The sequence below is a fragment of the Spermophilus citellus genome (genome assembly GCF_964194105.1).
Source record: "Spermophilus citellus genome assembly, chromosome: 8".
NCBI classification, from domain to species: domain Eukaryota; kingdom Metazoa; phylum Chordata; class Mammalia; order Rodentia; family Sciuridae; genus Spermophilus; species Spermophilus citellus.
The window spans coordinates 1,327,197-1,347,184 of NC_138189.1; the positions used below are offsets into that span (position 1 = coordinate 1,327,197).

The 19,988-nt window shown below is 51.8% G+C and overlaps 1 protein-coding gene across 5 annotated transcripts in view; it reads left to right on the forward strand.

Moving 5' to 3' along the window:
• The window catches only part of NSD2 (nuclear receptor binding SET domain protein 2), a 79,004-nt gene that overhangs the window by 44,743 nt on the left and 14,273 nt on the right, over positions 1 to 19,988 (forward strand). For all 5 annotated transcript variants that reach the window (XR_014023329.1, XM_081304581.1, XM_081304582.1 and 2 more), the window contains exons 8-17: positions 2,543 to 2,624; positions 3,870 to 3,994; positions 12,752 to 12,883; positions 13,417 to 13,540; positions 14,341 to 14,541; positions 15,149 to 15,328; positions 15,517 to 15,673; positions 15,809 to 16,014; positions 17,497 to 17,600; positions 18,730 to 18,999. Coding sequence is in view for 4 of the 5 variants with exons in the window: in XM_081304581.1 (XP_081160707.1) it covers positions 2,543 to 2,624; positions 3,870 to 3,994; positions 12,752 to 12,883; positions 13,417 to 13,540; positions 14,341 to 14,541; positions 15,149 to 15,328; positions 15,517 to 15,673; positions 15,809 to 16,014; positions 17,497 to 17,600; positions 18,730 to 18,999 (1,581 nt within the window). In the remaining variant the exon portion in view is untranslated. The remainder of the gene's footprint in view (positions 1 to 2,542; positions 2,625 to 3,869; positions 3,995 to 12,751; positions 12,884 to 13,416; positions 13,541 to 14,340; positions 14,542 to 15,148; positions 15,329 to 15,516; positions 15,674 to 15,808; positions 16,015 to 17,496; positions 17,601 to 18,729; positions 19,000 to 19,988) is intronic.

A 19,988-nucleotide genomic window follows, 5' to 3' on the forward strand; every position in this document is an offset into this window, starting at 1 on the left:
GTAAGTATGTTCCAGGTTTGCTGGCCCCTGGGAAAGTGTGGTTCTTGGGGCTTGGGAGGCAGGCAGAGGCTCTCTGAGCTCCCTGTGCTGCTCAGCGTCGAAGCCTGCTCTTTTTCCAGAGCCCTGGGAGAAGGCTGCAGAAGAAAGCAGTGCCTACCCTCAGGGTGACAGAGATGCTGCCTCTTGGCTGTGGGAAATAGCACCCAAACCCTGGGAGTTTATAAATTGCTTTTAAATTGGATAAAATGACATGTTAAAAATAACTCTTGGAGGGCTGGTGTTATGGCTTAATGGTAGAGCACTTATCTACCATGTGTGAGGCCCTGGGTTTGATCCTTAGCACCACATAAAGATAAATAAATAAAGGTATTATGTCCATTTACAACTAAAACATTAAAAAAAAAACAAAAAACTCTTGGGCTGGGGATATAGCTCGTTGGTGGTGCACTTGCCTGGCACAGTTGAGGGCCTGGGTTCTATCCCCAGCATCATGTAACTGCAGACTCTTGTCTGTTGGACTTACTGTTCAGTGTTCAGTTGTTCAGTGAGCTGATATGAAAATCCATTAGAGATGTATGTTAAACTTCAGTAAAAACTAAAAGAATCTGGCCCAGTGCAATGGCCACACCTGTTATCCCAGCAATGCAAGAGACTAAGGCAGGAGGATTGCAGGTTCAGGGCCAGGCTCAGCAACTTACTGAGGCCCTAAGCAACTTAGCAAGACCCTGACTCAAAATAAAAAGGCCTGAGGGTGTCACTCAGTGGTAGAGCACTCCTCAGTTCAACCTCAGTACCAATAAATAAATAAATAAATAAAACGGTTAAAGAATCCGTTCCAGGCATTGAAATCATATTTCAGGAACCTCTTGAGTCTGTTAGTAATTCATGGTACTGTTTACTCAGTGGGGGTCCTAGGCAGTGTGGGCAGTACTGATGCAACCTAAAGGGGGCAGTTGGCCCGCTGGCAGCCCCAGGCCCTGTACCCCCGTGTACCACATCTGTCAGGGGCAGAGCTTGCCTGTCACAGGGAACTGAGGAACAGCAGCTTGCTGTGCCTGTGGGCAGACGTGAGTCCTTTTCTAGCAAGGCCTGCCTTGGCCATCTCCAACGTCAGTTGGCTATTTCTTTAAACTGAGTTTAGACAGACTTTGTACTTTATATTTTAATTCACATTTACTCAATAATGGTTCTGACGAAGTTGTATATTTATTATTTGGAGTACAGCTTGATACTGTATTATGCTGCCTTTTTGTTTTGTGTTACTTGGAAGAATGGAAAATAATCTTTCCTGTCAGACTGCTGAGCCACGTCGGCGTCTTAATTCTTAAGGTGTGTGTGCAGTTCAAGGGAGCAAGCAGGGCCTGCCTTACTTTCCTGGCCAACACAGTGTTCTCAGTGCCCATCAACAGTTGGGACCAGTTAGTGATTGGTGTCCAGCTTAAGTTGGGTCACATTCTCCGGGCGTCACTGAGGTTATCAGGAAGTGCATACTTAATATCTTCTCTGGACGCCAGCTCTAAAGCAGTTTTTTTTTTTTTTAAATACCTTTATTCTATTTACTCCTTTGTATGTGGTGCTGAGGATCAAACCCAGGGCCTCACATGTGCTAGGCAATCTCTCTACCGCTGAGCTGTAGCCCCAGCCCCTAAAGCAGGTCTTTACTGGTGATCATACTGAAATTGGTTGCTTTGAAATATTTGTGTAAATAATATACCTAAAAAAACCTATGGCCCTGAACTTTTGAAATATGAAGGTTCACATCAAGTAGCCAGATGGGATGTTTTCTCTAAAACTATAGCTTAGGAAATTGTACACGATATAAAACAAAGTAGTGGTGAGTCCTCTGTCAGATTTTCATGAACCTGAGCACATTCATGTCATTCCTAATATGCATCGATTATGTTTCGTGTGGCAGGCACAGGGCACAGGTGTGGGCCAAGCCTCCTTGAGAGGTGGACCCAGCAGGCAGTCCTTCCTTGGGGTTCAATCCCTAGGACCAAAAAAGAAAATGTGTTTTGTTGATGTGTGTTTTTTTTTTTTTTTTTTTTTTTTTGCTGGAGTTTACTGGGTCTTGGGAATTTATCTCAAAATTGGAGGTCCTCATTGTAGTGTGTTAGACTAGTCCTCTCGGCACTGAGTGAGCCAGTTGGGGTTGACTTGGGGTGATTGGACCTCTGGGGTAGAAGGCTAGGTTTCTTCAATGGACACCCTGCTTGGGTTCAGTGGGAAGCGCGTCGTGGGAGGCATCTGAAGGGAGCAGCCACAGCAGACCTGGGCAGGGCCCTGCACCTGCCCTGCAGACAGCTGTCGGAGTTGGGGTGCAGAAAGAGAAAGTCCAGAGAGGAGAAGCCAGAGATGGGGTGGCCTTGGGTGGGACACACTTCCCAAGGAAGTGGGGTATGGGACATACTTTCCAAGGAAGAAGTTTCCATTGCACAAGTTTTCAGCAACCTGTGTTCATTCACATTAGGAGACGTTATTCTTTCTTTTCCTTTGTTCTCCCTTTTTCTTTCTTTCTCTCTTTTTTCTTTCTAAATGACAGAGAGAGACGACCACTGACAAAATGGCCAGAGCCAGCTCTTACAGGGCCACAGAGGCAGCCTCCTCGCTCAGGAGCCAGGCAGGTAATGTGCTTAGGTCTCTCTGATACCTGGGCAGGTGGGTGAGCAGGGGTCCTCAGTGAGGGGGCCAGAGGAGAGGAGTGCTAGGTAAGAGGAACCCCGGGCAACCTCAGAGGGACCATGGGGCGAGAAGGGAGAGGTACTCATGCTGCTGACCCAAGCCCCTTGACATGTGAGTTTTAAGGCTTAACGCACGGTTAACTAAAGTCACTTTTCTGCTGATTTTTACTTTATTGTTTGAAATTTTACTGGAGGAGTGATTTAAGTCAGAATTTTTCAGATTTCTTACTTGATGGCACCAGTTGTTGCCAAAAGCCATCCCTTGAGGACCCTGAATCTCTGTTCACCTTAGCTAAGAGTAAAAGTCATTACTAGTTGCTTGTTTGTCACATGTTAAAGAAGTCAGCTTAATGCTGGGTGGGGTGGACACACTTTGTGATCCCAGTCCCTCCAGAGGCTGAGGAAAGAGGGTCGAAAGTGCCAGGCCAGCCCAGGCATCTTGATGAGACCCTGTCTCAAAATTTGAAAAGGGCTGGGATACAGCTCAGTTGGAGAGTGCCCTGGGTTCAATCCCCAGTACCAAAAAATAAAACTGCTTATCAAAACAAATTTTGAAAGGGGTAATCACACCCCCTTTACCTTTTTCATTAATTGACAGTTTATCAGAGGTGGCTAACCATCTTCAGCTCCTGGGAGAATAAGCCTGAGGAAGTGAAGACTGGCAAAGCCGATTTCCCTAAATTGTGTGAGGTGCTTTGCTGGTTTTTGAAAATGAGTTAAATAGCCTGTCTCTTTAAAGAACATGTGCAAACAGCAGGAACTCTCAGTGCGACTGGGGGGCCCTTGGTGATAGAAAGGGGTCATTACTTTCAAGTATACTGGCGGTGTTGTTGTCTGTTAACTGCTTTAGAGGTTTGCACTGAGCTTTTTATGGATGAGATGACATGTCTGGAATTTGCTCCAGAATACTCTGTCAAGGGGCAATGGTGCAAGGTGTGGATGGAGTTCTCTGGCCTTGGTCTGATGGTTCGGGGGCCTGGTCTTGGGGACCTGGTGTTCACTGTACAGTTTATCTGCTTTTATTTACATTTGGATTTTTCCATGATAAAAAGTTAAGCCCTTAATATGACAAAGGGACCCAGAAGAGTCTCTGTAGAACTTCATTTATTTGAGGGGTAATTTTATAGCAGCAAGAGGCTGAGGGTTTAAGATTTCAAACATTACTTTATAAACAAAACTATTTTTCAGCAACAAAAAATCTGTCTGATGCTTGCAAACCACTGAAGAAGCGAAACCGGGCTTCCGCAGCAGCATCTGCAGCTCTCGGGTTTAGCAAAAGCTCGTCTCCTTCTGCGTCCTTGACCGAGAACGAGGTAAAATGATGATGATGGGACCCTGTATTCCTGGGAAGGCTGTGGTTACAGGTTGAGTGAGAGTGAAGGTCAGGCTCGGCGAGCACATAGCAGTGCTCTCCATGGGGGCGCATTGAGGGCCTAACTCAGAACACGCACAGGAGGGACAGTGGTGCTACCAGCTGAGCGCATGCGCAGGTGTGAATGTGTGGACGCCCCGCTCTTGAGGCTGTTTCCTTGTCCTTACAGTCTGTGTTTACCATGCCGTGTTCTGTAGGCTTCACGCTGTCCCTCCTCACATAGGGGGTCCGTCTTGGCTCTCACAGGGCCACTGTTGGCTGAGCTGCTCTTGGCCATGGTACACTCTGTGGGAGGGGCGAGGGGCTTGCAGTTGCCTGGGGAAGCCACAAGTCCCTTGGTTTTCATGCGTTCCACATCTTGCACCTAGAGGAGAGTCAGAACTGCCACTGTGCCACTGCCTATTTCCTGGGCTGGCAGAGCAGGACAGCAGAGCAGTAGCTGTTCAAGGCTGTTGCTACTGTCATTGTGGCATGACACCTAGAAGGCACTACCAAGTCTGGGACTTTGCCATTGCCAAAAGCTAGCAAAAAGCAGCAGTCACAAATGCAGGCCTAGCATTTGTCCTGCAAGGTGGGCGTGGCCCAGTCTCCGGTGGCTCCCTTCACAGTGCTTCCTTTCCAGTTTGATTTCTTCCCTTGGTCCCTGTGGTTCTGCTTTTCTCCTTGTGGACATGAGTCCTGTTTTTGTATTAGTGAGGAGGTGGCGACCTTGGCCATTATTGGGAAGAGGGTAGTGAGGCGGGACAGGATGGCTTCTTTCTCCTGTCAGTCAGGGACAGCACTGTGGGCCCCTCTGCGGGGCCAGGCAGAGGCTGTGGTGAGGTGCTCACCTGTTCCTTGCTGTGTAGACAAACATTCTTTCCTTCTGGAAACTTGGTTCTTCTCAAAGCTTCTGATTAGGAGCTTGCTAGAACCTGGAAAGGCAGATTTTATACAAATCATTCCCCTTTTTTTTTTCTTTCTTGCCCAAGTTCAGGTCAGTATCCTAGAAATTAAATGAAAGGTGGCCTGCAATTCCAAATAAGAATATTAAAAACAGAAAGTTTTAGTTCTGTAGGCCCTTTTACTTAAGTTGGTGGTTTTGTTTATAAAACATTTTTGATGAATTTTTCTTATTCTGGTTCACTTTTCTGGTTGAGTTTTTGCTGATGCTGGTGTCAGATACGAGAGAGAGAGAGAGAAAAGCATCGAGGCCACTGGAATCCTTTCTGCGGCTCTTGGATGCCAGTCTCATGCAGGCCAGGCTGGGGTGGTAAGGGTGGAGGTGAGACGGGAGGGCAGCTGGCCGATGTGGCCTCTGCTCTGAGCTCAGGAGAACGGAATCTGTGTGTGACTGTCAAGCTGTTGAGGTTGGTCAATGACAGAGCGTATTTATATCGCATGTGGAGCCTTCCCACACTTGAGGTGACCCAAACCTATGGTGTGCATCGTGCTCCTTATGTGAGTTCACCTGGACTGCGAGGCCTTCTCCAGGAGGTCTCTTTTGTGTGGCTCACAGAGTCACACTGTTGGTTGGTTGGCCCTGGGTGATGGAGAGGCTTGTCCACCGTGCACTCACTCTGCCGAGCTGTGGCCGACAGCTGCAGGTGTGCAGTGCTACATACTGCTGGTGCTGCAGGGCTGCCCGGAAGCCTGCTGGGCTGGCTCTGGTGTGGTGGCTATGGCCGGGCACCCCACCAGCCCTCGTGAGGGCTGCCTCCCTCTTGCATGTCTATATTTCCTTCCTTTATATTTCAGTCACACTAGATTGGAAAAAAACAAGGTGTTTTCCTAAGATTGGTATCTCAAGACATTGTAGGTCGTGTTGTGGTTTAAATTCTTGACAAATGTGTATGTGGTAAATAAATTTTTATTGGAATAATTATTACATGATTCTACATCACCCCAACGAAGAGAATATATTAAATTGCACACTTGCATGACAACGGCCTGTGAAGGAATTGATGTGATTTGTTTTGTAACTTCATTTCTTATTCCCTTAGTAGAGCAAATTCTTACTTTTTCGCCTTCACTGGTGACAGCTTTTGTGGGAGCCCACATCAGTCAAGTTGGACTTGAACCAGATGCCCTGTACTGCACTTAGAGTGATGTAATGGCCCGAGATGTCTGCCGCGGGCGTGCGTCATCGGCACACTCAGTGACATGCTTGCTCTCACAGTCATTGTGTGGAAGACATATGGTACTCTGTTTTTATTGGCATTAATAAACACATACAGTGAAGAGAACAGATAACACATTGTAAGACCAAGGTAAGAACCTGATCAAGGCCATTGACTCAGTCACGTCCATCTCATGGTAGAGACACCCATACTCCGAGAGCAACGTAGAGTTCAGTTGGGAGGAGGCCCTCGGAGGGCCGCCCCAGAGCTGCAGCAGTGACACTGCCTCAAGGGTCATTTCCCCCAGGTCATAACTCCCTGCATCTTTGTGAACAAATGTCAGCACCCATTGCTCCAGAGACAAAGAGCAAACAGCACACGGAGGGGTCCTCGTCAGCTGTTTTAATTGCCAGTGAAATGCAGTCAGTGCTGTAGATACGAACCCAGTTTCCAGCACAACAGGCAGGAGGCATTTTGAGTCTGCTTTTCTATGAACAGTTTTACTATGACACTAGACACAGTAAGTTTTGGGCCAAGTACCATTCACAGTCCATTGTGAACCATCCACCTCTTGACTTGGTGATGGTCACCCAGGGCGCCATGTTGGGCTACTTCTGCCAGCCACCTCGCCAGTCACTTCTGTGGGGCGTCAGCAGCACATGTGTCATGGTCCTGGTGCCAGCCATGCTATGCCCAGTGTCCGCACATTTGCATGGGGAAGCGGCACGGGCCCCAGCTCCTGCAGCAGCTGCGCTGCTCACAGCCAAAGGAACGGGGCCCAGCTGTTCCTGGCTACTCCTCAGATGTGTCTGGTCTGTAATGAAAGTTCCTGAGGAATGCTTTTGTTCCGAACACTAAGTACTGTAACGCATGTAAGCTCTCGGGGTGCTTGGCACCTTGCAAGGATTCAGTGGCTCGCTGTTGTGACAGTAATGGTTATGACAATAAAAAGATGAAATCACCATCATTCCATTTTTATCCAGAAGCATAACTTTTGCCTTGGCATGAACAGTGATCCTCTCAACTACATTATGCATGTGGGGCAATACCGTGGTCTGACAGAAGCTGGGTCTGTGTGGCACATTGGGTGCTGGACTCGGGCTGGGGGCTGGGGGCTGCTTCATGGATCTGCTCAGAGTAGTGGGAGATGTGACCTCAGATAGCCTAGGAGCAGTCTGAGTTTTGCTACCCTTAGAGAACCCAAGGAGCTCGGGTAAACTTAAGAGTGTCAAAACATTAGCCACTGACTTTTAAAATAAGAGAAACACGATGGAATAAAATGGATCTGGTGCAGGTGGCGTCCTGCAATAAGGATGCTGGCCTCAGAGTATGGGCCCAGTGAGGGACTGCATTTGAAATTGGAGCACGGTGGGTTTTGTGTGGGAAGCCAAGGAGGGGTGCTGTTCTCTGGAAGGGAGGAGGGGGCTGTCCCAGGGATAGAACAGTGCTCACAGGGCCATATGCTCCTCAGCTGGGAAGACCTTGTGCCCCAGGGACATTAGGAGTCGGCTGTGTAGGTTTAGGGTTAGGGTAGCAGTATCTGCCCTCTAGGGAACAGTCTTGCATGTGGCAGAAGTACCCTGCTTTGAAGACTAGTATTGGTGTTGTGGCAGAGAAGCAGTTTCCTTGGGGTCAGAGGTGGAGTTGTTTGAAAGCTCAGGCTTGGACAAGCTGCCAAGAGTACAAAATTCATTATGCTGCGAATTGAACATGGAATTCCTTCGTTTACTACAACTGTCAGAACAGCAGTGGTACATGTTTGGCCTAAGGACGTTTGAGCTGCCCTTTGTTGGGACGAGTTCTGCTCGTGATCTCATCTGACTTGCTTCGGACACCCACAGGTCCATGTTTGCCTGGCCAGGGAGGTGGCTCTCTTGCGTAAGACGAGCATTGGGAAGTGGTGTGCCAGCGGAGTGTCAGGGATGGTGCTGTGGAGTGCAAGGGTTCTGCCGTCCTGCCTGGCTGGCCTTTCTGCAGAGTGCTGGGACATTAAGGGTGGTCCTGGCACTCATTGTATCCATGTTTCCCCACTGAAAGTGGTAACTTCCTGTGTTTTTAAGAGAATGTTCCTGGAAAGCAGCGAGAGACCTAGGCCCAGCTTTATCATGAGGAGGTGTCTCCTGGCAGAGGGGCCAGTGATGCAGGAGGGAGCTGGACAGCCTGCTTTGAGTGGCCCTTCAGGCCCAGGAAGACCCAAATAGGGTCTTAGAGATTGGAAGCCAGCTAGTGAGGAAAGGCAGGAGGAAGCAGCTGCGCTGTCAGTGATGGTCTGTAGTCCCCCATCTCTCGGCCCAAGGGTGTGGCCAGGCAGTGTGCGTGATGCTGGGACCCTCTAAGGGCCTGTCACAGGAACACACTGAGAAGAAAATTGAGATTGTAGGTTAGCATCTAGCTGCCCAAACAGAAGAGGTTGCCCATGCACATGTGTCAGTCAGGAGGACTGAAAGTGTGTGACCTGAGAAGGGTGTGGTGGCAACCTGGTGCAGTGCAGGACTGTGGACCTCCCAGTGCTGGAGTGTCAGCAGTGGAAGGCTTAGTGAGCTTGCTTCATTTCTGAGTCGCTGATTCTAGTGCAGCCTTCTGAACTGGCTGAGCTGAGCCACTGCACACCCTTCTGTCCAAGCAGACGCATGTGCTGGGCCAGGCCAGCCCTTTGGACTCAGTGTGGAACGTGGAGCAATTTATGTTTTAAAACTCAATATTTTTATTACCTTAGTTTAGGAACTCTAGAGGCAGACACAGCAGCTGCTGAGGACCTTGCTGTTGCCTCTCAGGCTGTCCCGCGCACCCCAGGCTTCCCAGCACGCCCAGGCTCTGCTCCTCACGGCATTTCAAGTGTTTTTGATTTAAAGAAATATGCCTATTCCTGGAATTGGGGTGTGGCTCAGTGGCAGAGTGCTCTGTGGCATGCTTGAGGACCTCGGTTCCATCCCCAATACTGCACACACACAGATGCTGACTGCTGGGTGTTCTAGGACTTTGGGTAAATGAAATCTATTTTGATTTCCTTGGGTAATATTTTTATCAGAAGTGACCACTAATTGACCTGCCAGGGATGGAGGTGGACCGTCCCTTAGCCAGCGGGAGAGCCTGTGCACTTGTCCTGGAAGGGTGAGGGCTGGAACTCCCAGTGTCTCTCCTGCCTGGGAGTCCCTCTAGCTACCTGGCAGCCCTGTCCTGGTAGGTGCCATGTACCTATGTAGTCCCGTGCTGGATCCACACTTGTAACTTTTCAGGGTTACATGTGGTCCTTGGGTTTTACATGTAGCTCTGGCAATGTTTGAAGCATGCTAACCATCCAGGGTTATTGTTTGCAAGAAATGATTGGGGTGGACTGGGGTCCTGGCCTGACTGCAGAGATGTTGCTTGGCTGCATGAGCCAAGGCAGGAGGCAGACTGGAGATGGTCTTGTCTATTCTCAAGCCCTCCAGACAAGGCTCAGCCAGCCCAGCACGCTCACCAGCCTGCTTCCCAGCAGGGTGCGGCCATTACTGAGGCACAGCTGGGACCATTTTAGAGACTCCCTGTGCTTTGGACAAGGCAGGTCTTGAACTAGGAGTAGCAGCCACATGGCCAGCTATGGCCACAACTCCCCTGGGTCCTTGCTGCCCTTTCTCACAGAAGCTGGCGTAGATTAGAAGCTAACGGAGAAGCATGTGATGGCCCTGTGGACTAGAGATCTTTATGTCCTCAGTGACTCACTCTTGGCCCTTACCCTGTCGTTTAGGAACAGCTGGGAAGGTTCCAGTCTGTGTAACCTGGAAGGGTCATTTTAACAAAAATTATTTTGAATTCCAGATTTTAGATGACGACTTATTTTAAAATCATTTTAATTCTGCTCTAATATTTCACTGTGATGTTAACTTGGAAGACCTGTTTTGAGATTAGTCCTTTTGATTTAAAACTCATTAAATCTGCTGAGCACAGGATTCCTATCATTTGTAAATCCAAAACACTCTGTGAAAGTACTTAGTAATCAGTTTCTTTTACAAAAGCGTAACTTAAACACAAAAGTAATATTGGTTTATAGAAATATTTATTGTTCAAGGTCTGTGATTGTATTTCAAAAATGATGTAGTCTTCAATTTGTGAAGGGATTTGTTTTGTCAAAAAATTAAAAACTCACTGTGTGACAGCACCCGGAAGGGGCGGGGCTGTGGTGAGTGAGCCTTCTGTGGCTGTGCTTGCTGGCAGCTGGCGGAAGGCGGTCACGGTCCTGTTCCCGTCCTGTCCCCTTGGGTGGTGCCACATTGCAGGCCCCATGCTAGATGAAGGAGCCTGTGTTCCCTGCCCTGAAGGAGTATTTCTAAGGAGAACAGGCAGCTTGGTGGGTGCCATCACTGAGTAGAGATTGGAGAAAGGGTTTTCAGACTGAAGAAAACTTGGGAAGGCAGGAACTGAGCTGCTGGGAAATTGTTGCTGCCCATCTGGCCTGGATGGGTGAGGAGGCGGCAGGAAGGCTGTCCTTTGGGGCGCTGGCTTTTCCTTTCCAGCACTTCCTGTCGACGTGGGAGGGATGGTGGGGATTGTAGAAGAGCTCTGGGATTGTGGGGCCCATGCAGGTGACATTCACCTCCACAGCTGGCTGTCACCTGGTGTGGAGGCGGAGCCTGCAGCTGCAGGGAGGGGCGCTGAGAGCCAGGGACCCTGCCTACTGGCTGGCGGGGAGGCGGGGTGAGGGCGGGCCTGCCACCTGCCATGGACTGTGATATTGTAAGGTCTGTATTCTGTATGTGGGATTGGGCCCCAGTCAGGAAATGAGCCTCATGTGTGTCATGAACATTTATAATGCCATTCAAATATGTATTTCCTGTTTATTTCCTCAAAACAGACTTTGTTAATTTAGGAGATATCTCCAAGTGGAAACGTGCTAACTTTCTGTAAATCTTAAATAAAAGGTGCTGTTCCTTCCTCTGACCCAGGACTGGTTTGTGTTTTCTGTCTTTCTCTCCATGTATTTTCTCCTTTTTTAGCTTTTAAATTCATTCCAGCCACACTCAGGGAGGAACCGGGTTGGTGGGCAGAGTGTTGGGCTCTCTTCCCGAGGGCTTGCGTTAAAGGCCTTTTTTTTGGGCTTCGGTTCCCCCACCAGATGGGTCAGCATCTGGCAGCGGTGGGGCTGCTTCCTGATGTCCTGGGCTCCCCCAACACCCACTCCATTCTCACCTCTGAAGTGCTCAGACCCCCACCTGTGACCTCTGTCTGACGGACATGTTGAATTTGGGGTTTGAACTCAGCATTTCAAGTTGCCTGTTTCTGGATGTTGACGTTAAAGAAGTGGGAGGTGAGCTGATGGGCGAGGGATGGGCAGTGGGCCCTGCACTTCCAGCTAGTCAGCCTTCCGGTGACAACCTTAAGACTCGACGCCCTCTAATCTAGTGTTGGTTCATGCTATTCCCATCTTCCTGCAAAAGGTGAGAAAAATGAGTTTTTTGTTGGACTGTTGTCACGAGATGTATCTTAGTGAGGCTCCAGTAGTGGCATTCAGGGCCCTGTCACTGCTCCATGAGCCATTCGGAGCCACAGAGGCCCCCAAAAGCAGCCCACCACCTGCCTGCCAGCCAGCCAGCCCGCAGGAGCTTTTCTTTCTTTTCTTCTAACCACTCCTGTAGTTTCAGTGAGCTAAATTTGGAAAAAGCTCTTAATAAGGGTGTTGAGTCAGTCAGATTCCCTGGTGGAGTTGCAGTTTCATTTTTAATGTGGCCCCATTTTAATACCTAGCTTGGTGCTGAAGGACAAGCAGCAAGACTGTGATGTCTTTATGGTGATTATTGAGGCGTGCAAGGATGCAGTTTCTATTTTGTTCCAGCTCCAAAATTCAGTTTTCAACATTTATTTACCTACCATCAAATACAATTTTTAAACACACCTGAATTTGATAGACAAGAAGGTCTTCTGTCTTCTCAAATGCTTATTGCTACGGCTGGTCCAGTGAGGGCAAGGTGCTCTGTGAAGAGTGAGGTTGTTGCTGGTCCTGATGCCCACTGTGGAGTGGAGGGCATTTGGGTGGAGGAACACCATCCCCCTGGGCTCCAGGTGCTCTGGGTTTCCAGGACTTTCTGGCCCTGCTTTCAGACTTTGTGTTCCCAAGACGGCCCCACTGCACCTCCTCCTGGATGGGAGGGCAAGAGACAGCAGCAGTCAGTGGGTGGAGCTGGGATGACCGCTGACCTTGGGACAGCACGTCAGTTTAGGAAGAGTGGGGCCTGCACCCCCACGTGAGCGGGCTGCACTGCCGCCACGTGCAGCCTTAGTTTCCTTTCAAGACCCATTTGGTGACTGGACCTGAGCAGACTGGGTAAGGAAGGGAGGGTTCCTGGTCCCAAAGCCTGTGTTAGCTTGCCTAGAAGAGCAAACTGGGTTTTTGTGCGTTTCTTCATTTCAAGGAACGTGCTTTTGTGTACATGAGTATTCTCAATGCTGAGTGGAGTGTGTTCACCTCTGGACACTGCACAGCTCTGTTGATGGTTGCACCACTGCAGAGGCCAGAGGCTGGAGCGCCTCACTCCGAGATGGGTGGGGGAAGGCCAAGCCTGAAGGGCACAACAGCCACCATTTTCTGTGACTAGTGAACTGTCCTCCGCCTCCTTAATCTTCAGGTCTCGGACAGCCTAGTGGACGAGCCCTCAGAGTCTCCTTATGAGAGTGCAGACGAAACACAGACCGAAGTGTCCATCTCATCTAAAAGGTCGGAACGAGGAATGACGGCCAAAAAGGAGTACGTGTGTCAGGTGAGGGGCTGCAGCACCGATCCCTTGCAGGGTGTCTGACGCAGGCTGGGCAGGCCCCCTTCCTGCAGACCCCCAGCCTGTCCCCACTTAGGTGAGCATCACTGGCTCTGTACTGTGCCGGAGGGACGTGGGGCGTGTGATGTGTGAGTTGCCCAGGCCAGCTCTGGGCTGACGTGGCACTGTGCACCAGGCACGCCCGGGTCCCTCAAGTGGTAATGCCTGGTGATGGGGCCTGGCAGTGTCTGGCGTGCTGCTTGCTTGGAGCCTGTCCCCTCTGACAGGATGAAAACATGCCTTGGGGTTTGTTGATTTCCTTGCCCAGCTCAAGCACCTGTGAGTGTGCCTTCAGGGTTTGGGGCCTGTTGTTTCATTAGCCTCTGCTGAGGGACTGACCACTGTGTCACCTGGCTCTGATGTGACCCTGAACTCATCATGGCTGCTTCTCTTCATGGCTTCTTTTCAGTCGCAGGGTAAGCAGGACACAGAAGGAGCTCCTGCTCTGTGTGGTTCATGCTGCCTGTTCTGTCCCACAGTTGTGCGAGAAGACGGGCAGCCTCCTGCTGTGTGAAGGGCCCTGCTGTGGGGCTTTCCACCTCACCTGCCTGGGCCTCTCCCGGAGACCGGAAGGGAGGTTCACCTGCAGCGAGTGTGCCTCAGGCAAGTTGTGGCTTCCCCTCCTGCCCAGAGCAGTGCTGCTGCACCGCCTCCTGCTCCCGCCTCCCTGCAGCAGCCAAGCCCAGACATCAGCAGAGAGCATGTCCCTCCCACCTGTAGCCTGTTCCCTGGGTGCCCTCCAGCAGGTGGGAGGCTCAGGGTGTGAGTGCCACCCTAGCACTCTGCATATAGTTCAGGGCACAGTGACTGGTGGAGTCTGACGGTGGCTGGGCCCCTGCATGTCCCCCCGTGGGCCTGAACTCACTCTACCTGTGGACAGCCAGCCTTCTTAGCCAGGTCACCTGGTTGGTCACAGAACACTGTCATTGGTAGGGACGGAAAGCATTAGTCTGAGCTTCCCTTTCAACAGCAGGTGGATCCAGGCTTGCCCAACTGGTCAGTGCCTTTGCCCTGCTGCCTGCTTGGGGTCACCATGGCAGGACAACTGCACAGCAAGCCTGAGGCGTCCTTGGCTGTTGTCAAAGCAGCCTAGGTGGGAACCCAAGGAACGCCTTGCATGGGGTGCTGTGGCCTGCGTCTGTGAGCGGCCCTTCACCACGGTTAGGGAGGGACCCCTGGCTGCGTGGTAGGACTTCCCTGTGTTTGAGGGGAAGCTGGAGCCCAGTCGCTGCAGGGTCACCCTTCACAGCTGGCTTTATCCCCATGAGGATAAAGTCAGCAAGGCTGGAGACAGCCAGGTGCCCCCATGGGCAGGTGGGGCAGAGTGCAGCTGGGCTCTGGCGGCCTGGAACCACAGTTGAATTCTTGGCACCCTCCTCTCTCCCTCCTTGACTGGCTATTAGGGGTCCACTCATGCTTCGTGTGCAAAGAGAGCAAGATGGAGGTGAGGCGCTGCGTCGTGACTCAGTGTGGGAAGTTCTACCATGAGGCTTGTGTGAGGAAGTTCCCTCTGACGGTGTTTGAGAGCCGGGGCTTTCGCTGCCCCCTGCATAGCTGCGTGAGCTGCCATGCCTCCAACCCCTCACATCCAAGGCCGGCGAAAGGTAGGCTGTGCCTGGCTCCCTCCTGCGGGGTATGCTGGGCTTGTTGCCAGAGGTCAGGGGCTCCGCCTCCAGCAGCTTCCCCTCCTCTTGGTACTGGACGCAAAGCTGGTTGCTGGGATTTCTTCACTGCCAGACCTGCCCCCACTTGTACCCTCCTCCTCTTTTCATCCCAAAATTGTCTTGAGGGTTCTTGGTTTTAAGAGACGTGGACCCATAGGGCCCCTGATGGGTTCTGGCTGTCAGGGCACCTCATGCACCCAGGAAACATTCTTGGATGGGATTACATCTGAGCTAGCATTTCAGGGCAGCTGTCTGGGCTGAGGGCACCAGGGCTTCTCCCCTGGGGGTGGCAATACCTGGGGATGTTTTGGGGACGAGCTCCTGGCTTCTGGCAGGGAGGGTCGGACAGTGTGCGGGACAGCCCTTCCAGTGCCTGCCATGCTCAGACTGAGGGTGTGGCATCTGGGAGCTACCCTGCAGGCTGTCCTGAGTACCTTCTGTCACCTGGAGGTGGTGCCTTCACAGGCTCTCTGGGTTTCTGCGGTGTCCTGATTGCCATCAGGGTTGGTAGCAGCCACCGGGATCCTCAGGGTGTTCTCGCTCTCAGGGAAGATGATGCGCTGTGTGCGATGCCCTGTTGCCTACCATGGAGGGGACGCCTGTCTGGCAGCAGGGTGCACGGTGATTGCGTCCAACAGCATCATCTGCACGGGCCACTTCACTGCTCGGAAGGGAAAGCGGCACCACACCCATGTCAATGTCAGCTGGTGCTTCGTGTGCTCCAAAGGTGAGGGGCCTCTGCCCTGTGGGCCTGCTCCACTTTGGGCAGTGTGTTGTAATGTACCTAGACTTGCTGCCGGCCTGCCCGCCCGCCCTCAGGGCTGGGTCTGTGCTGGCAGGGTGCTGCCTGGCCTGGAGCTGCAGGATGGAACTGAGGCCCAGGGAAGCAGGCTCACTCTGCGCCCACTATTGCAGGGGGCAGCCTGCTGTGCTGCGAGGCCTGCCCAGCAGCCTTCCACCCCGACTGCCTCAGCATTGAGATGCCCGACGGCAGCTGGTTCTGCAACGACTGTAGGGCAGGCAAGAGGCTGCACTTCCAGGACATCGTCTGGGTCAAACTGGGGAACTACAGGTGTGAGGACAGCCCTGTGCTCTTGTCTTTCTCTGTTCACGTGTGTCTGTTTGACTTTACAGTACTTAAAAGCATTGAAATGATTGCCGCTCTCTCTGAAGAGTCTGTGAACCCTGTTTTTAATATTTATAATAGATGGTGGCCGGCAGAAGTTTGCCATCCCAAAAATGTTCCCCCAAATATTCAGAAAATGAAGCACGAGATTGGAGAATTCCCTGTGTTTTTCTTTGGGTCTAAAGATTATTACTGGACGCATCAGGCGCGAGTGTTCCCGTACATGGAGGGGGACCGGGGCAGCCGCTACCATGGGGTCAGAGGGATCGGAAGAGTCTTCAAAAACGGTACGGAAGTCTCCTGTAGGGAGCAGGACAGCTCTCTGTGTGCCTTTTGCTAATCATCTTTCTGCTCTTTAGACATTTGATGTTTGTAGAAAACACTGGACTAAGCATTCTCTCAGTTAAGGCAGGCAGTCTGCGGACTGGCGTGTCTGCTGAAGCGTGGAGTGGGTCACACTGCTGGGCAGGGGGGGGTGCTCCGTGAGTAGTACTGTGTGGAGCAGCGGAGCTGCTCAGCCCACCTTGTCCTCAGTCCTGGCGGACACTTTCCCCAGCTGGCCTCTGCAGAGGCAGATGTGGAGGGGTCTCTGCCTTCTGGACCAGGGGCTGGGAAGCTTAGCAGCCACCCTGCCCTTCAGCAGACTACGCAAAGTCAGGTGGGTGGGGCACTGGTTGTGCAGTCAGGCTGGGAGGCAGGTGGGAGCAGCATTTGGTGAGGCTGCCATGACCCAGGCAGGAGGGAGACAGGGTGGAAAGGCTGTTCCACGGGCGGGACTGGCGCTTAGGCTAGGTCAAGAGTGCTAAGGTGCAGGGAAAGTCTTGCTGCGGCTCATGCAGGGTCAGCTGGAGCTGCAAGACCTGTGTGTGTGGCAGGAGGGTGTCTGGGCCTGTTGAGAGTTTGTGGGTGCGTGGGCCAGCGGCAGCCAATAACTTCTCCTTCAGGACCTCAGCACATGGGGCTCCCAGAGTTCTGAATAAGAACAGGTAGGCATCCAAAGACTCTTGAAGGTCTGGGAGAGAGAGAGAGAGAAGCTCCTGGGTGTGGTGTGGCCTGGCTGGCAAGCAAGATGCGGCTCCTGGCTGGCATCCGGCACCCTGCAGAGCCAGTGCCAAGCAGCCTTGGGAGCCGGCGCTGTGCCGTCTGTGCGCCAGCCGGGGCCACACTCCACTCAGAGCCCTCTTATTTGAGAGGACGAGAGGTGTTTTTGTTTGCTGTCTCAAGACAGTAGGCCCAAAGCCCCATGGCTGGCGTGCTTTGTCCTCAGACCCTAGTGCAGGGTGGGGAGCTGGCAGAGCCTCCCGCTGGGCCTCCTGGCGTGTGCAAGGCTGCCCTGCCCTGCCCTGCCCTGCCCTGCCCTCTGGTCACGGATGGTCTTGCAGCGCTCCTCTGTGTTCTGAACTCATTTGTTTCTGGTACCGTGGATTGACTGGACCAGGGGTGCTTAACTTCTGAGCCCCATCCCCAGCCTTATTTATTTAGTTTTTTAAGATAGGATATTGCTTGGTTTCTGAGGCTGGCTTTGAACTTGAGATCCTCCTGCCTCAACCTCCTAAGCTGCTAGGATCACAGGAGTGCGCTGCTCTTTTGCATTTTTGGCCATGTCTTATAAACCTCCCCTTTCAGAGCTTTCTGTAATCTTTAGATTCATGGAAACCAGAAACTGAATTCACCAGTGAGAGTTTAGAGTAAGCCATTAAAATGTAGAGCTTGAAGGTAGAAGTATTTACCTACTAAGAGATCTTTTTTGTATTTTATTGACTCTTTAGCATTGCAAGAAGCTGAAGCTCGTTTTCGTGAAATCAAACTTCAGCGGGAAGCCCGAGAAACGCAGGAAAGCGAGCGCAAGCCCCCACCATATAAGCACATCAAGGTGCGTGCCAGGGCTGCGTGCAACACATTCTCCAAGCAGCTCAGGGTAGGCTCTGAGGCTGCACATGGTCACACCCGGGCTGCAGCTGGTGAGAGGGCTGCTGTGAGCTGTGTCTGGCTGCCCAGAGCCGTAGACAGAGAGACTTAGTTGCTACTGAGCACAGGCCCTGTTTGCCCAGGATGTGTGTGGGCAGGTCCAGGAGGCTGCTTGGGCTCAGCCCATAAAGAGAGGAGAGGTGGAATGCCAGCCCTGAGGTGGGCCGCAGTGGGTAGCCCTTCCAACTGGGCCACGCTGCCACCAATGCAGCACAGGTGAGAGGTGCCTGTCTGGCCAGTGCTCAGCCCCTGTTGGCCGGGGCCCCTGCTTGAAGAGAGAAAGATAGAGGACGGGCCTGGCTGTGCCGAGCAGATGCCTGTAAGAGGCTGCATGTGGGTGTGGAGACTTGCCCTTCCTCAGTGCCAGGCCCGCCTGGACACAAGGGTGATGCCACCTCATAGCTGACTCAAGTGTTCTGTCTTTGCTTCTAAAATCTGGGGTGTAGTCATATCTCTGTGTAAAGAAGTATTCTCTGTACTCATCTGTACTCAGTGCTGCATTTGGGATGATCCCAGAAACAGAACCAGATTCTGGGCACGTTTCCGGGTTGATGGCATTGTTGTCCTTTGCCTCCTGCAGCAACAGCAGGGGTGCCTCTTAAGCACTGCATTGAGCTGGAGCCACTGGTTCCTGCCCCAGTTCTTGTCATCTCTCTGAGCCTTTATTGTTTGGGCACCATGTTCATCAGGGGTAGACTCAGGCTGGGGCAGAGACCGTGCCCTCCTGCCGACATTTGCTGGGTGCCCTCTGCCTGGCCACTGTGGTGCTTGGCTGAGGGCGGGTTGGAATCAGATGGGCATAGAGGAGGGAGGCTGCCACCAAGGGCTCTTGCCAAGCACTGGGAGGACCTCTGCTGAGCAGTCTTCCTAAGACCACAGCTGACTGCATAACCAGAGACCACAGCCACTAGGATGGAAATGGGAGGGGTCTGGGTGAGGACTGAAGGAGCATGTCCTGTCCGGAGGCGCTGGCCTGGGTGCAGGGCTTGAGGCTCTGTGTACATGGGGCCAAGACACATCACTTTATCCTGCAGGTGAATAAGCCTTATGGGAAGGTCCAGATTTATACAGCCGATATTTCCGAAATCCCGAAGTGCAACTGTAAGCCCACAGATGAGAACCCCTGTGGCTTTGACTCTGAGTGTCTGAACAGGATGCTGATGTTCGAGTGCCACCCGCAGGTGTGTCCTGCAGGCGAGCACTGCCAGAACCAGTGCTTCACCAAGCGCCAGTACCCCGAGACCAAGATCATCAGGACCGATGGCAAGGGCTGGGGCCTGGTGGCCAAGAGGGACATCAGGAAGGTGTGTGTTGGGCCCTTCTCCCTGCTTCCCAGGAATCAGGGTTCACTGCTTACGTAGATTTGCTTATTGTATGTTGGCACTCGTGTGAGAATGAATGATGTTTAAAAAAAATTCTTTTTTTTTGAAGTTATTAGTGAATTTTGAAAAATGTTGCTTGGAAGATACCTGAGAAACTAACGCTCGGGCTGTGGCTGTAGATCAGTGGCAGAGGGCTTGCCTAGCGTGTGGGAGGCACTGGGTTAGATCCTCAGCAACACATCGAAATAAACAAAGGCATACTGTCCATCGACAACTACCTAAAACCAAAACAGAACACACAAATACTAACACTCAAACTCCCTTAAAGGGTGCCGTCAGAATTCGTACAGTTGCTGCTCTAAGTGAGCAATTTCTGAGGTGACCTGCAGCCAGCTCTTCAGGGGCATCACCAGCAGGGGGAGGAGATGGGAGTGCTCTTGGGTGGTCCCCACAGCCTAGGGCAGGGCTGTTAGTATATGCCAGGGACTGCCTGGCCCGCCTCCCTTCTCAGGCTGAAGGACCAAGTACATCCAGGATGTGGAAGGGCAGATGGGCTGCTTGTCTTGCTGCTACCTGCCCCTGGCCTGCTTTAGCATGGCCCAGGCAGGAGATTCCAGACCCCAGGTTCACGTCCAGTACCTCCTGCAACTTCGCTCCTTCTCCTGCCTCCACTTGTTGAGGAACCTGGCAAGTTGAGCCATTTTTTCTTTTGTGGGAATCTGCATGTGACAGTGATGTAGATGGACATTGGCCTAACAGACGTGCTCCTCAGAAGAAAGACACCAAGGAAGGAGGCTTGGAACGCTGCTGCCTCAGAAACACTTGAATAAGTTGGTCATTGACAATCTTTATTCATAAGATAAGAGTGAGGTCACTTGGACTTACCTGAACTGATAAGCACTCTGTGGGGCCATCCAAGAGCCACCACGCCTATGGTTTCATGTCCACTGATGGTGACATAGCGTGTTGAG